We start from the raw sequence: 20,409 nt of genomic DNA on the forward strand, positions 1-20,409 counted from the left end.
TTCAAATCTCCAAAAATATCTTCCATTCTTTTCTGGAATTCAGAGGGTGCATTCTTCAATCCAAAGGGAATTACTCGCCATTGGAACTGCCCGTGTGGTACCACAAAACCAGTCTTGTATCTGTCAAATGATTTGATCCCTATCTACCAGAATCTGTTGTTAGAGTAAAATTTGCTAAACACGTTATTATTACCGATTTTTTGAAATAAAGCTTCTTTAGATGGCAAAGGATACCTGATAGGCAACAAAGCATCATTTAATTCTCTATAGTTAATAACCATCCGAGGTTTACCTCTCTTGTTGACATAGAATGTTGGGCAAGCCCAAGGGCTATGCTTGGTTTGATCAACTTACTTTCTAATAGTTCAGCAATCTCCTTTTTACAGAGTTTGAGCTCTGGTGGGGATATATGGTTTGTTGATGATTTCTAAGGTGTTCCAGATTAATTTTATTTGTAGGGAAGATCCACAAAGTATTTCTCTCTTTGCCAAAATGCATTGGGTGCATCTCTTGTACATTTTGCTTCAATTTTCTCTTTTATTTCTATGATGTATTCTGGCCCTTGGATGAGCTTGTCAAGAGAACATTCAACTATATCTAGGATAGGGTTTACAATTCTATTTACATAGCTCGACTTGCTCTGGATTTTTACAGATCTTCCTTAGATGTTGAGGCAAATATGGTTTGCTTCTACAACAAGAGGAAGATATCTGCTTACAAAATCTTGTCCCAACAAAATATCACTATATGTATCAAAACTGTACAAATTTACAAAAGAAAGAATTCCATTAGGAATAACCGGGAAATCAGGAGCCATAGTTCTGATAGTCATTAACATCTTATTTATAGCTCTGAACTGCGAGTTTTTGGGTTGCCAATAATATTCAGGAATGGCACTGTGTTTTGCATGGGAATTCATAGCTCTTGTGTCTAGTTGTCCATCTAGAGAATATTTTTATAACCACTGACTTTGACATCTACTCTAATAACAATCCTATCTTCAAATCCCTTCATCTGGTGAATAGATGTACCTAGTTCTTACTGGTGATCTTTTGGTATGCATTGTAATGCTTGCTGCTCTCGGTTATGATCTTCTTCTTCTTTGAGCACATCTTCAAATTCTTCTATCATCATTGAATCTTTGAGTTCTGCAAGTTGTTTCTATTTTTCAGCCAATTCCTTTTGGTCAACTCTGATACTGGTTATAATTTCTTTAACCAAACCTCTTGTTTCCTCAATGGTGGTTTCTAGATGCAATATTTCTCCTTGCAGTTTACTAACCTGGTCTTATTATTCTTCTTCGTCTGAGATATTCTCAAAGATGGGAGTAGCTTTCTTAAACCCATAGGATTTCCTCTAATGAAGAAAGCTCACTTCTTCTCTACATATAGTAGTCTTGCGGGGAAACTGCTTCTTTGGTGGAATGTTGGATGGGGGTGTAAAGGAAATATGTGCAAATATGGTAGGTGTGTCACTTGGATAGTAGGCACCAAGATTCATCATTCTTGGCTGCATGATTTTGGCAAGTTTGTGTTGGAGGGTTGAGAGATGTTCCATGAGACGGTGTCGAGTGGCGAAATCTCCTGGTGTGAGGGAAGAAATATGATATTGTATAGATGCAATTTTAGAGCGGAGGTCTACGGGATTTTCCTAATGAAACATCTTTACATTGGAAATGAAGTCAAGATCTAAGGTGGATTCAGAGGAGAATGAGTCTTCAGGATGTGGAGATGGAGGGTTTGACTCATCTGAATCTGTGACTGAAAAATATTCTTCATTTTGTGGGCCTGATTTACTTGCTCCTATTTAGTTAGTTCATAAATATTAGAAAAAAATGTCAGACAATTTATTTTGGAAAAAAGTTTTACCCTTCAAAGGACATTTGCTTGCCCAATGGCCTAGCTTCTTGCAAATGAAACAAGTTCCTGATTGTGCTCTTTGGGTGCCTTCTTGCCTTTTCTTGAAATATCCTTTTCTCGGTCTCTAAAACCTTTGTCTCCTAGGGTAAAACCTTATAAGCTGGATTTTCTTCGTGCATTTTCGACATTGGAAATCACTTCCACATTTTCCTTTGCTAGCGTTCTTCTTTTTGCTTTTGCAGCCAAAATGATAGCTTTCGGCATAGATATCACAAACACTTGCATTGAAGCCGAGTTGTTTCTTCACTGATTTGGCTACCTTCTTTCGAAGGCATTCTTTCTGTAGAGTAAATACAATTTGTTCATGGAGTCCTGCAAGAGAAAGATTTTCAATATCTATATTTTCAGCTTCAAATCTGGCCCTGACAAGGTCTGAGATACTGCCAGGCATTGTTGACAAATATTTTCTTAAATAAGTTTTATTTTGTGGGTCTCTTGCCTTATAAGGAAGATCCTGCATTATGCAGAAGAACTCAATAAGTTTTTTTTATATCACAAAGTCTTTGGCTCGTGAACATATTTGCATAATGATGGTCATCAACCTTAATTCATCCATAAAACTCATGGAGAACTGCCTTGACAAGTTCAACGACTGGCTTATCACTATTCTTAAATTAAGCTTGTCAGATTCATGCATTCTAGACCACCATAATTATAAGTTACCTTGGAAACTCCAAGTTATCCCTAAAGCTAGTTCTAACCATGAGACTTTGTTTCTGTGAATGGACTTTTGAGTATTTGCCCATGCACTCCAAGTATGGATTTCCATGAGGATTTCATTTTTAGATTTGCAGTTCAGATTTGTCATTGGAGCTTGATCTATGTTAGCTCAACTAAGAGTAGGGAACTCATCAGTGTTTGAAGGGTCATATAGAGTTTTTCTAAGAGAACCATACTTGGAATTACACCACTTTCCGCATGCAGATTCAAAAGGTTGGTTTGGTCTATCGCTACCTGCACTTCTGAGTCTTTTGCTGGATCCTTCTCCCTCTTCTTTTACCATTTTTATTTCTGATTTTTTCTGTGGTGGCATATCAAAGACTCAGGTTTGTAATTGTACGAGAGCCAATTTTTCTCTAGCAAATGTAATAACATTTTTGAATTGAAATTTTTTGGGATTATGTACAGAGAATTGTATAAGCAACAATGGTGTATTTTTCTTTTCAGGGTTCTTTTCTTCTAGCTGGAATGTCTGGCTATAAACTTCTGTTGCAGTAAGTGCTTCTTCTAACTTGGGATTTTCTTTCTCCAGACTCAGCTTTAAATTTAATAATACTTCCATAATTTTCTCTAACTTCACATTTACATCTTTTAACTTATCAAAATGCTCAGAAGCTTTTTGACTCATATCATATAAACTAGAATGGAGTCCTCACACATGGGACTTTACTTTCAACATTCTTGTGAGAGGCCATCTAAATTTTGTGCTACACATGTTAGCGTGTAATTATTGTAGCTTTGAAGCCTTATAATCTCTCAGGGCTTCTCATCTATCGTTTTCCTATAATGTAGGAAATCCACATCAGCTATAACATTCCCATCTTTGATTTTTTGTACAAAATTGCCAGGAGCAAGTCTCCTTTCTGGGAGTAGAAGCTTTTCTATATCTTCCCCTGCCTTTTCTATAGGCAGTGTGTATCTCATGAACTTAATATCTCTCGGAGAGGCAATCTGTAAACATTCCTGAAATTCTGTATGTTGGCCCAAATGTTCCTCTTTCAAGATGGACTGAGGTATGTGAAAGACTTGAAATTTTTTTATCAGAACTTGGACTTCTAGAGGCAATACAAAATTTGCATTGAGAGGATGATTCATACTTGTGTTTTGCCAGATGCCTACTGAGGTTTGAAGTATCATGGCTTTTGAGAGAGTGACTTCTAACAGGGATTTTGGGTAATGTAGTTTCATTCCTTAGTCTAATGACTGGTCCTCTACTCGACTCAGAAATAGACAATCTTTTAGGTTTTGGAGTCGGAAAATACCTTTGAGACAATGGATGGTATTCTGCAGTCCACTCATCAGGGATTGTTAATTGAGAAAACCCTATTGTGATAGAGTGACATTACCAGGTCCAACCACCACTCCTTCTGTTGTGGCTCTCTGAGTAAGTTGAGGATTGAGTGCTGGCAGAGTTGTCGAGACAAATTGTAAAAAAACAGTGGAATGTAACTGGGCAATATCAGACTGCTTAGTCATATTAAAGCCAGAAAAATGGATGTAAGCTTGAAGTAGTTCATTAATATGGGGATCGATTAATGAAACTTGGTATCATGGGACAATGGATGACCAAACTGGACCATTGTGCAAAGGGGCCTCAAAACCACCTAGTAGGCATCAGTGAATTGATTATGGCGTGAATCAATCACATAAGCTAAGCAAGACACATTCAAACCAAGTCTGACAAGAGGGTTAATGCCAAATTGTATTAGTCCAAGATGCACATAGGTATAACCTTGCTCTAGTCCCCATTAGACATCTTCTAGTTTTATGAGAGGTATCTGATACATAGGTTGGGTAAGATTGATAGGTACATTTACAGAGGCATATCTAATGAGATTGGCTGCACGAAACTTAAACATTGGAAGGTCATAAATCTTATTAAGAGATATACGAGGAAGTTGCCAATTAGGATTAGGGGTAAATTCTTGAACTACTACCCTAGTATCATACAAGGGCTCAGATTTTTTTAATATCCTTCCAATCCAATTGGTTTTCTTTGAAGCTTTCATATCAGCAGAGAAATCAAAACTACTTGAGGCCATTTCTTACTGCAATTCACTACTTAGTATTACACAAGCATGTAAGGAAACTAAATATGTGAAGGTAAAATACTATGCACTTGAGGAATGAGACTCCCTCAGAGTTACAACGCCTTCCTTTGGCTTCAATTATCTAGAGGCACGGTCCACCAACAATCTTTGCTGCAACAGGCTTTCGTATAACATCTCTACACTACTAACCACATCTCGCTTTCTATACTGATAATTAATATGGCTCGGAATGCTTATTCATATAATAAATACAACTCACAGAATGAAAAGGCACAACTTTTATTGACTGATAGCAAATATTACATCAGATACATTATAAATACAGAGATTGATTGTAAGAGCATTTATCAACCAAACTGAAAACGGGAAAGTCGAAGCTAACATTGTTCAGAGGTCGAAGGCTTTTTGGCTCGTTATAGACTCTGCCTATTACAATATTACACAACTTTGGCCTTGATACCATATTTACAGACTTTTAATCAGTTGCGGATCAACCCTAGCATAAAGATTCTTAACCACCCAAGATCTCTCTCTCTCTCTCTCTCTCTCTCTCTCTCTATATATATATATATATATATATATATATATATATATATATATATATATATATATATATATATATATATATATATATATATATATATATATAAGTCTAAATTTTCTATTAATTCATGTCAAAGGCAAATCGTGAGAAGCTTGGGTACAAAATTCTTCTAACCTCATTCCTACCGAACTTATAGGCTAGAAGGTAATAACAAAAATAGATTAACAACAACATAATTAGACTAAGAGACCACATACGGATAGCCCAAAAAAATAGAAGATCCGAAGAACCAAAATACAACCAATATTCACTGAAAAAAGTTAACTGGAGTTGGAATGTACAGTCCAATTCTAGGTGGCAGAGAAGGACGAAAGGCTTCATGAAGTGAGCTTCCATATATTCAATCTTGCCTTCAAGATGGTCCAACCTCTCCTAAATCATTTTCTAGCTGTGATGTGGTGAGACCAACTTATCCAACCTGTACCATTGATTGTGTTGAAGGTCATTCATACACGTAATAATTTTGTTGTGGTCCTCATGTCGATCTCATGCTAGTTGCTCCAGAAGCATGGTAACATGTTGAATCTCTGTTTCCAGAGAATCGAATGGAGGGGCAAGTCTACTCTTAGCGGCGAAAGTGATGGTTGTTGGTCCACCTCTTCCATAAAATCCTGATTTTTGGCACATTGGACAATGCCTTGGCCCCATGGCCTTGAACCCCTATGAGCTCATCCAAATTGGTGTTGCATGGGCCTCAGGATTACTACCACGCGCCACCCACTAGGAGCCTCCCACTTTGTATACCAACTTCTGCAAAAAGTACAGCTTTTATCAACAGTAATAGCTCCAAAGCGGAATGCACAAGAGTCAAAAAGATATCATCTAGTGATGAATCAACCCCCATCCACTAGTCTTCCTAGGCTATACCAACTTCCGCCCACACTCGGCACATGCCACAACGAGAGGCCCGAGCCACTCTAGTCCCCCCTGAGCTTAAGATAGCTCCCAAACCTCGTGAAAGGTTGAGAAACTCCAAAGGTGACAACTCCACCTCCCCAATGAACCACTAGGGATGAAATACAACTGAGGAAAGACACATAAACTAGAAGTGGGCTACTACAACTAATGGTAACCTTGACCTCAAACACCAAGAGCCACACCGCTGCTCCTATAGAGAAACTAACAGACTAGGAGAAAGAAAAAATGCAAATTAAAATTATAGTTATAGTTAGGCATGAAATTTTTACCAACAGATTGGAAATTGGAGTGATCTCGAGAGAAGTCACTTTGGCAGCCAAACCCAACTACTATCCTACTTGCACTAATGCCAAAAGCTTTCCCACTATTTGTACAAACCTTCACAAGCTCAGGTCCAAATTTTTTATGCACTAAACCACCACCGTGAAGGAGGCAGAACCACTAGGCCTTGAAGTAATGCTTGTCCTTGCTATCTCGGTTTGGAGGGCAAGGGATGGTAAAGACAGAGAGCTACCCTGCACTCCAGAAGAAATGTCTCCCACCAAATTATTTCCGCCCATTACATTATGCCACCAACAAGATCCTGGGGAAGTCTTATTACCAAATATACCAATAACACATTCGAAAACCATCGACTCTCACTTGCCACCATAGGCTTTATCGACATGCTTCATCAATGAATATGTTGTGTGGGAAGGTGAGTAAATGCCCTAACTTGTATATCGCTCATTTCAGATATCACCTCCATTGAGGATAATTAATAATAATAATTTAAAATAAAATTATATTTTAGTTAATTTTTATGATTTTTAAAATCTTGGTAATGTAAAATGTATGATGAAGTAAGTGTTTGATGAATTGGTGTTTACTAGCCATTTGATTTATATAGCTAAGTTAGTTATAGTAATATATATATATATATATATATATATATATATATATATATATATATATATATATAGAGATATATAACTTACCTAGTTATATAATTATTACGAAAACTTCATCATATCAAAAGTTAACATAAATAAATATCAATTGGAAATTTTCTTTAAACTTCACTCAACTTTAACTTCTAACATAACAGTAATAATAAAAAAACAAAACAAAACATTAGTTTAACAACATTTTGATAAGAAACCACATTAATATATCTTATAAGTGATCAACTAACCATTATATAGCCATGTTACTTATATTAATTTATATAGCCGAGCGCTCCAACCATAGTTGAAAAGAGCCGACCTCCACCACTTGACGTGACTAAGCTATGACAACCACCACCTCCTCCACACACCAAAGGGCAAGAGCTCTTGAAAATTCGTTTATTTTGATCCCATTCCTAGTCTTTGTGGGTATCATGCAGTGTTTTTCTAGTAAATTGGGTTTATAGAGTCATTTGTCTCAGTCATTATGAGTCATTTACCCCTTGAAGTGTGGTAAATTTAGTGAGTCTTTTGGGGTTGTGTGGGGTTGAGGTCTGTGTCAATTTGCCTCCATTGGTAGTGGTTTTTGCTCGTTAATGTGAAAATTATTGATCTAGGTAAGTTTATTTGTTTTTTGAGGTTGATGCATTGGGTGGGGTTTGGAATTTGGTCTTTGTTCACTTGGTCATTGTTGTTTTGCAGTCTTGGGGTGGTGTTTGCTTTGTCCAATGGTTGAGGGAGTTAAGGCTATGAATGAAGTAGGTTTGCTCTCTACGTTCTCTTACAGAATCTCATGAAAGCTTCATTCCTACGTTTGGTGTTATCATGATGAGATTATTTGCTGGTGGGTGGGCTTTATTGAGGGGGGTTTGGGTCGGTCCGTGTACCTTTGTGCAGGTAGGAAGAAAACCCCACGAGGAAATTGTGTTGTCTCCTCTCGAATTGAAAATGTCGCCAAGGAAGAGACAAAGTAGAAGGAGGGGAGGGGGCGATAGAGCCCAACCTAAACAAAGAGGGGCAAGGCTCTTTGCCTACGACTCTATGGTGACATACTTCAATGAAATTCTGCCTGAAACACGCCAAGAGATAAAGGATCTTAAGATTAAAGTTGGGGAGGAGAGACATTCTATGTCTAACTCTGAATTGCTTGAGGACTTGGCAGGGTGGGTGCAAGACTCTAGGCACACTAAGGGTAGAAAGAAACAACACCTAAACTGAGTTGCGCTTCATTGGAAAATGAAGACATTGTTGGGCTTGGTTCCGAGAAATAAATGGTAGAGAAGTACAATAATTTTGCCTCTCTATAGGATGTAAAAAAAACGTTGGGAAACACGAGGTTTTGCATGGATAAAATTGATGCACATCTGTGGAGAGTCAGGTTCCTTGTGAATCGGATGGTAGGGACGCCAGGGATCCCCCTTGCTTGAGTTCAAGAGTTCTGACAACTATGTCATTGTAACAACCTCCTCCCACATCTACCCAAGAAACCAGCCAGCCGAGGTAAACATGCGACGAGAGGCTACTATGATATGATTCAACCTCCAAAGTCACGTTAAGGAAGTGGAACTGACGGAAACACCATACAAACATTCAACATTAGCATTAGGACCCTCAGGAACCAATCCAACCTTTCTGCCAACCAGCCCCTGGGTCCCACTGGGCTTTTGGATAACTTGACCTCTGGATGCTCTCATTCTATGGGCATGCTAGAGTCCAGGGACCTCTAGACGCTCTCATAGGCCTGCAAGCCAGCGTCCAGGGAATCGTTTTCACGTTGTTGTGTCAGCGTCCCTGGGATTTGAGCCACTTTTTCAAGCCCAGAGCCCAGGTCACTGCCCATAATTCAATCACATATCCACAATAGTAAAATACAAGGAAATGACAATATAAATGCAATCACTTGAATGATACCTTGACTAGACCCTTACTAGCCATGACATACATTTCCTTAAAAATATCACAAATATGTAATTTATGGGTGTAAATAACATATCTAAGCATAGGGGTATCATACTTAGCTGAGAATCGCTAAGTAGCATTGATGCCTCAACACATCAACTGCCATTTCATCCATTAGGTCATAGATACATTATCCATTCATTTACAAGTAAAAACATGATGAGAGCCATACATAGCTACTGTCATAAAACACATATATAACCAACATAATATCAATAGAAATACCAATGAAATCATAACCATATAAACCACATATAATCCAGTATAATACTCATAGAAATACAAGGAGAAATAACCTCATATTGATGATGAAAAATCCAAACCCGGGATGGGACTTCCACGTTCCACCTGACTGTAGAATGGCTGAGCCAAATCTCTCTTTAGCCATTCACCCCCGTGCCATATTCCAAGCATGAATTTGGTATCTCATAGAACACATCAATCCAAAACCATCCAAGGCTTCTAGAGGCCATCCACCTCAACCCATCAAACAATGGTTACACCTCGCATTCGGACATCACAAAACCATCATCAGATCAGTCTCTATCCAAGCCTTCCAGGGCTCTAGAGCGTTTGTTCCAACCAAGGCTCCAGGACTAGTAACTCAACCCATAGTTGACGCCAAGCTCCAGAATGTTTGTCCAACCAAAGTTCAAGGACTAGTAACTCAACCCACCAAGGGCTCCAGAGCGTTTGTCCAACCAAGACTACGAGACTAGTAACTCAACCCCAGCTGTTATAGGGCTCCAGAGCATTTGTCCAACCAAGGCTCCAGGAACTAGTAACTCAACCCAACCTAAGGAAACATGAGAACCAACCAAAACAACATAAGGAAATAAACCCGCAATCTCCATGGTTATCTAGGAAATGGCAAGGCTAGGCAATCCACTATCAATCCAGGTAATCCTCCGTGCCAGTGACAAATCATAACCAATAATCCACATGCATATGCCATGCATGCCAAGACTAGTGAGGAAAACATACATGCAACTTGGTACCTACAAGCAAATACTGCTATAGTTGTTGATTTTGATGTCCTCTTTCACTTTCCTGCTCTTCCTTTGCCTTCTTGCTCCAAAAATCCAAGTATGTCACACCCTCCAAAAGTGCTCCAAGAAAACTCTAAGTATCCAAGAGTATGAGAGAGAGAGAATAATTAGAGAGCTCCAAAACTGAACTGACAAAATGTTACCAACTGATCCTCATAAGCCTTTTTATGAATGAGGCCTCTATTTTCTCCATTTTCCATTATTTTCCTTCAATTTCCTCCTCACATGAAACCTGTGACCTTTCACCTCCTTTTTTCTCCTAATTTCCATTATTTTCATAAATAAATGTGCCAAAAACGCCATTTTTCCCTTCCAAAGCCTTAGTCATTGCCTTTACCAATTTCCTTAGCCATTAAACAATCACAAGTGATCCCCATCACTAGGATTTTGCCCAACATTCAGCTTGGAATAAGTGTCCCATCAACCATGGTTATTATTTTTCCTTTATTAACTTTTATTACATGGAATTTTTCACCAGGGCTATTACAGAACCCTCCCGCTTGGGGGAACACCATCCTCGGTGTTCAACAACACCTATAACCACAAAATTGTTATAAGCAAAACATACTGCTGATGGAGCTTTAAAACTTAACTCATTGCAGTATTTATAATGATCACCCTGTTGAAAAGCAAACCAACAGGAGAACATAACAAACATAACATCATAATGACATGACACCCATACCGCTTATTGGAGCTTTATAACATAGCTCATGATGGTATTTACATCCATATACATATGTACATATACTAAAATCACCAAACATATACCAAAACATACACCAAGACATATACCAAAACATCATTCCAAAATTGCTTTGCCTCAACTGGAAAACAAGGAAGCATACGTAGCCCGCTTATGATCTGCCATCTCCCATGTAGCTTTATTGGGCCTAAAGTGCTTTCATTTCACTTTAAATTGCTCAATTGCTAGGTTCCAGAGCATGAGCACCTTATTATGCAATATAAATTGAGGCTCTGATTGGAATTCTCCATCTAGTTCCACCTACAATACAGACAAGTCAATCACATGATCAACATCTTTAACATATTTCTTAAGTAATGACACATGGAAAACATCATGGAATTTCATTGTCGAAGGCAGTGCAAGTCGATAGGCTACTGGCCCAATCCTCTCAATGATACTGAAGGGTCCACAAAACCGTGGTGCCAGCTTGGTACATGATCCAATCTGTAAGGAGCTCTTCTTCGGTTTGATGCGCAAGTACACCTATTCCCCAACCTGAAACTCCTTTAACAACCTGTTTCGATCTTCATAGCTCTTCTGCCTATCTTATGCTGCCTTTAGAATCTTCTTTATAACATGCATCTCTTGTTCCATGTCTGCCAACATGTCCAGTCCAATAAACACCTTGTTAACTGGATCGCTCCAACTAATGAGAGTATTTCAACTTCTCCCGTACAATGCCTCAAACATACTCATCTTCAAAGATTCCTGATATCCATTATTGTAAGTGAACTCTAACAGTGGAAGGCACTCTTCCCACTTTCGCTGCTGATGCATCACATACATCCTCAACATGTCATCCAATATCTTGTTGACCTTCTTTGTCTGTCCATCTGTCTGCAGATGATAAGTTGTAATTAAAGCCAACTCAGTTCCGGGACCTGCAAACAACTCCTTCCAAAACTTGGAAGTGAACTTTGCATCTTTGTTTGACACAATCTTCTTTGGAACACCATGCAATCTGACCACATCTCTAATAAATACCTGTGCTACATCGCTAGCTAAGAATGTAGACTTCACCAGAATGAAGTGTGCAACATTTGTCAATTTGTCCACACCAACCATGATGGAATCATGCTGTCTCACTACCCTCAGCAACCCTATGGTGAAATCCATGGAAATGACTTCCCACTTCCACTCTGGAATCGAAATCGGCTGTAGTAATCCACCTCGATGCTTACACTTTGCCTTCACACGCTGACAATAAAAACACCTAGCTACAAACTCTGCTACATCCCTCTTCAAGTTCGGCCAATAATAAAATCTCTTCACTGCAGTAAGTCTCTTTTGATAACCTGAGTGACCCAAATATCGTTTCGCATGAAACTCCCTCAAGATCACCTTCTTGAGCTCACTATTGTCCGACACATATATCCTGTCTCTAAATCTGACCAATTCATCCACTATAAGACAATAATCCACATATTGTGCACTTGCACCTATACATGTACCACTACCTGTACCAGTACCTATATTATCACATGTACCTACACCTGTACTATCACCTGTACCTATACCAGTACTTTACTGCAACCTGTGCATAATATCCATATATCTAACATCCTACTGGCCTACCTGCAAGATCCTATCCTGTAAGTTTGTCCCATAGGAGCTCATAGCTGCTAAGTGATTTACCTATGTCCATCTGCCAAGAGCATCTGCCACCCTATTCTCTTTACCTTTGATATATCTAGTCTCAAAATCAAACTCTATGATCGTAGCCAACCATCGAGCCTGCTTACCATTCAGATTCCATTGGTCAAATAGATACCGCAAACCACTGCAATCACTCATCAATGTAAATCTCCTATGAAAAGGATAGTGTCTACACATCTGCAATGCATGTATAATTGTTGTCAACTCAAGATCATGCGTTGGGTAGTTCTGCTTGTGCTCATTCAGTTTCTACGACTCATAGTATACCACCTGTCCATCTTACATAAGGACTCCACCAAGTCCTTTCTTGCAAGCATTCGTGCATACCACAAACCCTTTGTTTGGATCTGCAATCTTTAACATTGGTGCATGTGTCAACCACTGCTTAAGTTGCTCAAAACTAGCCTCACATTCCTCTGTCCATTCAAACTTCTTACCTTTCCTCTGCAACAACGTGATAAGATAAGCAATCCATGAGAAGTTCCTGATGAACCTCCTATAATAGCCTGCCAACCCCATCAAATATCTCACCTCATCTACATTCTTAGGAGCTACCCACTCCATGATGGCCCTTATCTTTTCTAGATCTACTGCAATTCCCTCCTTTGAGACAGCGTGCCCCAAGTAGTGTACCTTAGTCTAAAAGAAACTACACTTGCCGAGCTTAGCATACAACTGATGCTCTCTCAACAACCTCAACACTACTTCTAAATGCTCGACATGCTCTTCCTCAATATACTAATATGTCATCGATGAACACAATAACAAATGTATCCAAATACGGACGCAACACACTATTCATCAAGCACATAAATGTAGCTGGAGCATTAGTCAAACCGAATGGAACAACAACAAACTCATAATGCTCATACCTGGTCTAGAAAGTCGTCTTGTAAATGTCCTCTTCTTTGATGCGTACATGATGATATCCGGATGTCAGATCAATCTTCGAGAACAATGTTGCTCCCTTCACTGATCGAATAGGTCATCAATCCTTGACTATGGATACCTGTTCTTGATGGTGAATTTGTTCAACTGTCTGTAGTCAATGCACAATATGAGAGTACCATATTTATTCTTCACAAACAATATCGGTGCACCCCATGGTGATACACTTGGCCTAATGTACCCCTTGTCCAACATTTCCTTCAACTGTGACTTCAACTAAACCAACTCAGGTGTGCTCATCTTGTAAGGTGCTTTTGATGCTGAAGCTACCCTTGGCACCAACTCAATAGAAAATTCTACCTCCTTGTGAGGTGGCAACTCTGAAATGTCTTCAGGAAATACATCCTTGAACTGATGTAAAACTGGGTACCTGCTCAACACATTTTCATCCTCAACTTCCTTACCTTTGTCACTATAAATGTGCACTGCAAATAACAACACCCTTTTCTGCGACTATGCTTGGCCTGTATAGTTGTTACCATCCTAACTGATGTGGATTTCTTTTTTCCCTGTAAGACTCTTGGTTCCCCATTGTCATCCACACATTCAATTGATTTGTCATAAAAATCTACCTTGGTTATGTGAAGGTACAACCAATCCATGCCCAACAACATACTATGTGATCCCAACAGTAATACATTCAAATGTGCTGCAGTAGGCATACCATTCAAATCAAATGCACAAGCTCTTACCCAATGGTGAACTCGCTTCTTTGTACCTGTAACCAACTGCACTAACCAAGATTATGCATGCAATTCCTTGCTCAAACCTCACTTATCCACCAAGTCAGGACTAACATAGCTCTAATTAGATCCAAGGCCAATCAAAATAGAAATAACTTGATCACAAAGCTTACCGTCCATCGTTTTTTATCCAATGTTGCATAAATACGAGGAACACTCTGACCAACATCCCCAACAGTTTGTGCGTCCTGTGCATTATATATCCGAGGCTTACCACCTTGATATTGTGGACAATCCCTCCTACGATGACCTCATCCACAAGTCCAACACTGCACAGGCTCCTTATTCTGCTCTTCAGATAGATGTCCTTGTCCTCTATCTGATGCATTGAACTTCTTAGATGGCTCAACATTCTCTTTATTACCCGAATCCTTAGGTATTGCTCATTTATTGTCCCATTTTCCTTTGTTCCTTGCATTACCTTTCTAATCTGGCTTAGTCTCAGATCTGCGGTTCATTTTGTTCATAGCAATGCCTTAACTTTCGAATGGCCTCCTCCAATGGTCTAGGCTCATCGAACTCAGTCTTGTCTTTGAATGCAACCGGTAATCCACTAATGAACCTCCGAATCTTGGCCTTCTCCTCCGTGAGATAAGGCACATACCTCAGTAACTCCGAGAACCTGCTAGTGTACTCCTCATCTGTCATCGATCCAATCTTTAGCTCATAGAATTCTTTTGTCTTGTCATCAAAGTATCTCTCTGACAGATACTTCTTCTTGAATAACCGCTCATACTCACTCCAAGTCAAGTCCTCTTCATGAATATATCTGACATTCTTCACACCTTCCAACCAAATGTCTGCTTTACCTTTGAGACTAAATGTAGCTACTCTAGCTTTCATGTTCTCTGAATAATCACGCAACCTGAAGAACTTCCTCATGCTAAGCAACCATGCATTTGCATCCTACGGTTTCTTCATCTCTCCATCAAATGTAGGTGGCTTTGCTTTCTTAAACTTACTTGGCAAGTATCCCCTATCACTCCTCTTGTACGAATGATAACGATGACGATCATAGTGCCCATTTGAGTCAGAACTAGAATAATACCTGTGTCTATCCCTACTCCTCTCCGGAGTATCCAACAATCTTCCATCTCTAACCGTGTCATCTCTATCTGCCCTGTGACCACCATGCGACCTACTACCATATGCCCCATTAGTTTGGTCCTCTTGCTCATAGTTGATCCGACGTGGTCCCTGTTGATGCAAATCTGACAAACTCTGAAGTATCACTGTGTTTACCTCTGCTTGTATCTCCTGTGCCTGCATGATTATGTCGTTATCTACCTTACGACTCCTGATTTCTTTCTTTAAGATTCTCAGTGTATCTACCAAATCGGAAGAGTTCCCAAAACCATACTGCTCTTCTAATTCATAGGGAGAGTCTTTGTAGTCTACCATCTTGCTAGCCATTTGATATTTCCTCTGCAAGGTATATCATGTCAGCTAATCCAAATCACAATAAACAAACGTACCTTAGTATAGCTTGACAAGGATACCTTGTCTGCAAGATCAACAAATCAACGTGATACATGTATAACATAATCATGACAACATATAGAAACATAACACATAAGCATATAACCATGCAACCATCATTCTAGCTAGAGTCTAGTCATTAATGCTTGACCTTAACAACAACTCATACTATGACCTCATGCATGACATTAACCACTACATCACTGTACACTTGACCACATGCAATCATGAACATGCATAAGCGATGCATAACCAACCATACACATGCATAAACACATGTAATCAAGCATAAACGAACAATACTTGTAACCAAACCTACAAGAATGATACATGCAACCAAACATACAAGTATGTAACCAAGCGACATATAAGAACATGTAACCAGTCATACACTCATAACGATGCACTCCATAATAACAACATCAAGTTTCTCATGACGACATCACTACAACCATGATCAACATTATGCAAATGCAACAAGCACATGGAATGCAAGTGTAAGAGACACACGTGCAACTGACATGCATGCATGACCAACACACAACCCATCCATTCCGAGGGATGAACCATACTCTGATATCACTCTGTAACACCCTCCTCCCACATCTACCCAAGTAACTAGCGAGACGGGGTAAACATGAAACAAGAGGCCACTATGATATGATTCAACTTCCTAAGTCACATTAAGGAAGTGGAACCAAAGGAAACACACCATACAGACATTCAACATCAACATTAGGACCCTTAGGAACCAATCCAACCTTTATGCCAACCAGCCCCTGGGTCCCACTAGGCTTTTGGACAACTTGACCTCTGGACGCTCTCATTCTATGGGCATGCTAGAGTCCAGGGACCTCTGGATGCTCTCACGGGCCTGCAAGCTAGCGTCCAGGGAATCTTTTTCACGGTCTTGTGCCAGCGTCCCTGGGATTTGAGCCACTTTTTCAGGCCCAGAGCCCAGGTCACTGCCCATAATTGAATCACATCTCCAGAACAGTAAAATAATAAGGAAATGACAGTATAAATGCAATCACTTGAATGAGACCTTTACTGGACCCCTACTAGCCATGACAAGCATTTCGTCAAACATATCACGAATATGTAATCTATAGGTGTAAATAATAGATCTGAGCATAGGGGTCTCATATTTAGCTAAGAATCGCTAAGTAGCATTGATGCCTCAACACATCAACTGCCATTTCATCCATTAGGTCATATATACATTGTCCATTCATTTACAAGTAAAAACATGATGAGAGCCATACATAACTACTGTCATAAAACACATATATAACCAACATAATAGCAGCATAAATACCAATGAAATCACAACCATATAAATCACATATAATCCAATATAATACTCATAGAAATACAAGGAGAAATAACCTCATATTGATGATGCAAAATCCAAACCTGGGATGGGACTTCCACATTCCACCTAACCGTAGAATGGATGAACCAAATCTCTCTTCAACCATTCATCCCCATGCCATATTCCAAGCATGAATGTGGGATCTCATAGAACACATCAATCCAAAACCATCCAGGGCTTCTAGAGGCCATCCACCTCAACCCATCAAATAATGATTCCACCTCATGGTCGGACATCACAAAACCATCATCAAATCGGTCTTTATCCAAGCCTTCCAGGGCTCTAGAGAGTTTGTTCCAACCAAGGCTCAAGGACAAGTAACTCAACCCACAACTGCCGTCGGGCTCCAGAGCGTTTGTCCAACCAAGTCTCCAAGACTAGTAACTCAACCCACCAAGGGCTCCAGAGCATTTGTCCAACCAAGGCTACGGGACTAGTAACTCAACCTAAGCTGTTACAGGGCTCCAGAGCGTTTGTCCAACCAAGGCTCCAGGAACTAGTAACTCAACCCAAGCTAAGGAAACATGAGAACCAACCAAAATAATAGAAGGAAATAAACCCATAATCTCCATGGCTATCTAGGAAATGGCAAGGCTAGGCAATCCATTGTCAATCCAAGCAATCCTCCATGTTAGTGATAGATCATGACCAATAATCCACATGCATATGCCATGCATGCCAAGACTAGTGAGGAAAGCATATTTGCAACTCGGTACCTGCAAGCAAATCCTGCTATAGTTGCTGATCCCGATGTCCTCTTGCGCTTTCCTGCTCTTCCTTTGCCTTCTTGCTCCAAAAATCCAAGTATGTCACACCCTCCAAGAGTGCTCCAAGAAAACTCTAAGTATCCAAGAGTATGAGAGAGAGAGAATAATGAGAGAGCTCCAAAACTGAACTGACAAAAGGTACCAACTGACCCTCAGAAGCCTTTTTATGAATGTGGCCTCTATTTTCTTCATTTTCCATTATTTTTCTTTCAATTTCCTCCTCACATGCAACCTGTGACCTTTCACCTCATTTTTCTCCTAATTTCCATTATTTTCATAAATAAATGTGCCAAAAATGCCATTTTTTGCCCTTCCAAAGCCTTAGCCAGCCTTTGCCAATTTCCTTAGCCATTAAACAATCACAAGTGATCCACATCACTAGGATTTTGCCCAACATTCAGTGTGGAATAAGTGTTCCATCAATCGTGGTTATTATTTTGCCTTTATTACTTTTATACATGGAATTTTCCACCAGGGCTATTACACTCATCTTCAAACAATTAACAATGATCTAGGGTGGTGGGTGAAGGTCTATGGTTTTGTCCTGTCGCTCTTGGTTTTTGGCTTGAGTAGGCCTATGGATGACCTTCCAATCTTTGGATTACGTCGACATATCAAAGTCACAACCATGTGTTTTCTCCCATGGTTGCGTATCTTTTTCCAAACTTTGGTGTATTTTGTCTTGTTTGGGGCTCGTAACGCCAATGTTTATATGGTAAAGGTGTTTTGTGGTGGCGATCTGCTTGTCCATGGGCTGGCAGTGGTGTTTCCTTCACAACGGGACGACTGTTTAAGTGATGCCTTCAAGGGCTTTCTTTTGCAACTCCTGGGTTGGCTCTTGGCGCTGACTAAGGACCTGATATAACATGGTCTGTCTTGGCTCTTGGCGTTGACTAAGGACTTGATATAACATGGTCTGTCTTGTCTACTTTGGCGTGGCTTTTGCCTGGATTGTAATGTTTTTTTGTTTGGAGGTGGTCCAGGCCTCGCAAAGCCCAAATGTAATTGGTTTGTTTTTTTTTAATTTATGTAATGTGTAGTAACACATATAAGCAACAAAGATTGAGCACTGAGTCTCAACACTCTCTCTTCGCATAATATTATTTGAATAATCTAATTCTCTTAATTATTACAAAACTTTTAAATTAAAAAAAAAAAATCAATATCCAACTTTAAATCACTCAACACTAAATAAATATCAAATGGTATTTTTTTTGGAACTTTACACTCAATTTTAACTTCTAACATAAAAATATAAAAATACAAATACAAATAAAAATCAAAAATAAAAAAACATCAATTTAGCAACATTTGATAAGAAACTACATCAATACATTTGAAAAGTGATTCACAATGCACACTACTATAATAATTTTTTTTCATTGCAACACCACTTTTTTGTTGTTTTTTTTTTCATTGCAACACCACTTTTTGTTGTTGTTGTGATAGAGTAAGTTCTCATTAAAGAAACTAAACCAAAATCCGGGACTTGTTTGATTCCGGATTTTGTCACTGTATCATGCAACCACGAGCGAGGTACTGCAAAGACGCGAATTGAGCGTCCATTGAAGTATTTATTGAGCTTAATGTGATGTCAAACTTGTGAACACTGCCATGCTCTGCCAGATCCCAAAAGTCTAGCTCAAAACTCTGCAGATCGTACCAACCTACCACCAAAATCTCCCACATCCCAAACCCTGCTTCGACTGCATACTATCCCCGAAAGACTGATACCAAATTTATCAACTTTGGCCTCGCAAGCAGCAAATCAACGTAGAGTAGCATGGAGGAATACCCGGAGGAGCTTCGAACCCCTCCCGTGGCTCTGGTCTCGCTCGTGGGAATTCCCGAGCTGCATCCCACCATCTCCAACTTTTTGCACTCGGAGCAGCCCCCGATTAACACCCTCGCCCTTCCCGATTTTTCCAAGCTCTCCATAATAGCCAGAAAGGAAAGGGAAGCGCCGGGTCCCGTGGCGCCCGCGAAGCCCTCTGGGATCCTGAAAAGCGATTGGCTGATGAAGCACCGTACGCGGGTGCCCGCCGTAGTTGCAGCGCTCTTCAGCAGAGAGCACGTCTACGGAGATCCTGCACAGTGGCTGCAGGTCTGCACCAACCTTGATAATCTCAAGTATGCCTTTCTTGCCTTTCTCCTCTTTTCCGGTTTCAAATTTCCAGATTTTGTCTATTTGCATTGCAATTTAATTCTTCTTAACCTCTCTGCCCTCATCTCACTGAGAAGATAGGAGCTTAGTAAGGTGGAACGAAATCCCACTCATATAATATGCCATATCAGTAGTAAGATTTACAATTGCTATGGACATAACATAGATAACGACTACAAGCAAAAGGGGGTTTACAATGCATTACATCCAAACTGCCGGCAATGCTAAACTCTTCTATTATAAATCATCGTATCACTGTATTCACAGACATTATTATTTGAAGACTTCAAGGCGAATCCAACTGATAAAACAGAGTGATTAACAACAACCTAATGTCATATTTTCCAATTTAGTATTACATAAATGACAGAGCCCACAGTGCA

At 39.6% G+C, this 20,409-nt stretch overlaps 1 protein-coding gene across 1 annotated transcript in view; it reads left to right on the forward strand.

The window, feature by feature from the left end:
- The first annotated feature begins 19,261 nt into the window (after positions 1–19,261).
- Positions 19,262–20,409, forward strand: part of LOC149154939 (uncharacterized) — a 29,135-nt gene continuing 27,987 nt past the window's right edge. The window contains exon 1 of the mRNA XM_089441270.1: positions 19,262–19,992. Within this exon, the coding sequence (XP_089297396.1) occupies positions 19,646–19,992 (347 nt within the window). The 5' untranslated portion in view covers positions 19,262–19,645. The remainder of the gene's footprint in view (positions 19,993–20,409) is intronic.

The sequence above is a fragment of the Pinus tabuliformis genome, chromosome 9, assembly GCF_031772625.1.
Source record: "Pinus tabuliformis cultivar Carrire ecotype Pingquan chromosome 9, CPIR1, whole genome shotgun sequence".
Lineage (NCBI taxonomy): Eukaryota > Viridiplantae > Streptophyta > Pinopsida > Pinales > Pinaceae > Pinus > Pinus tabuliformis.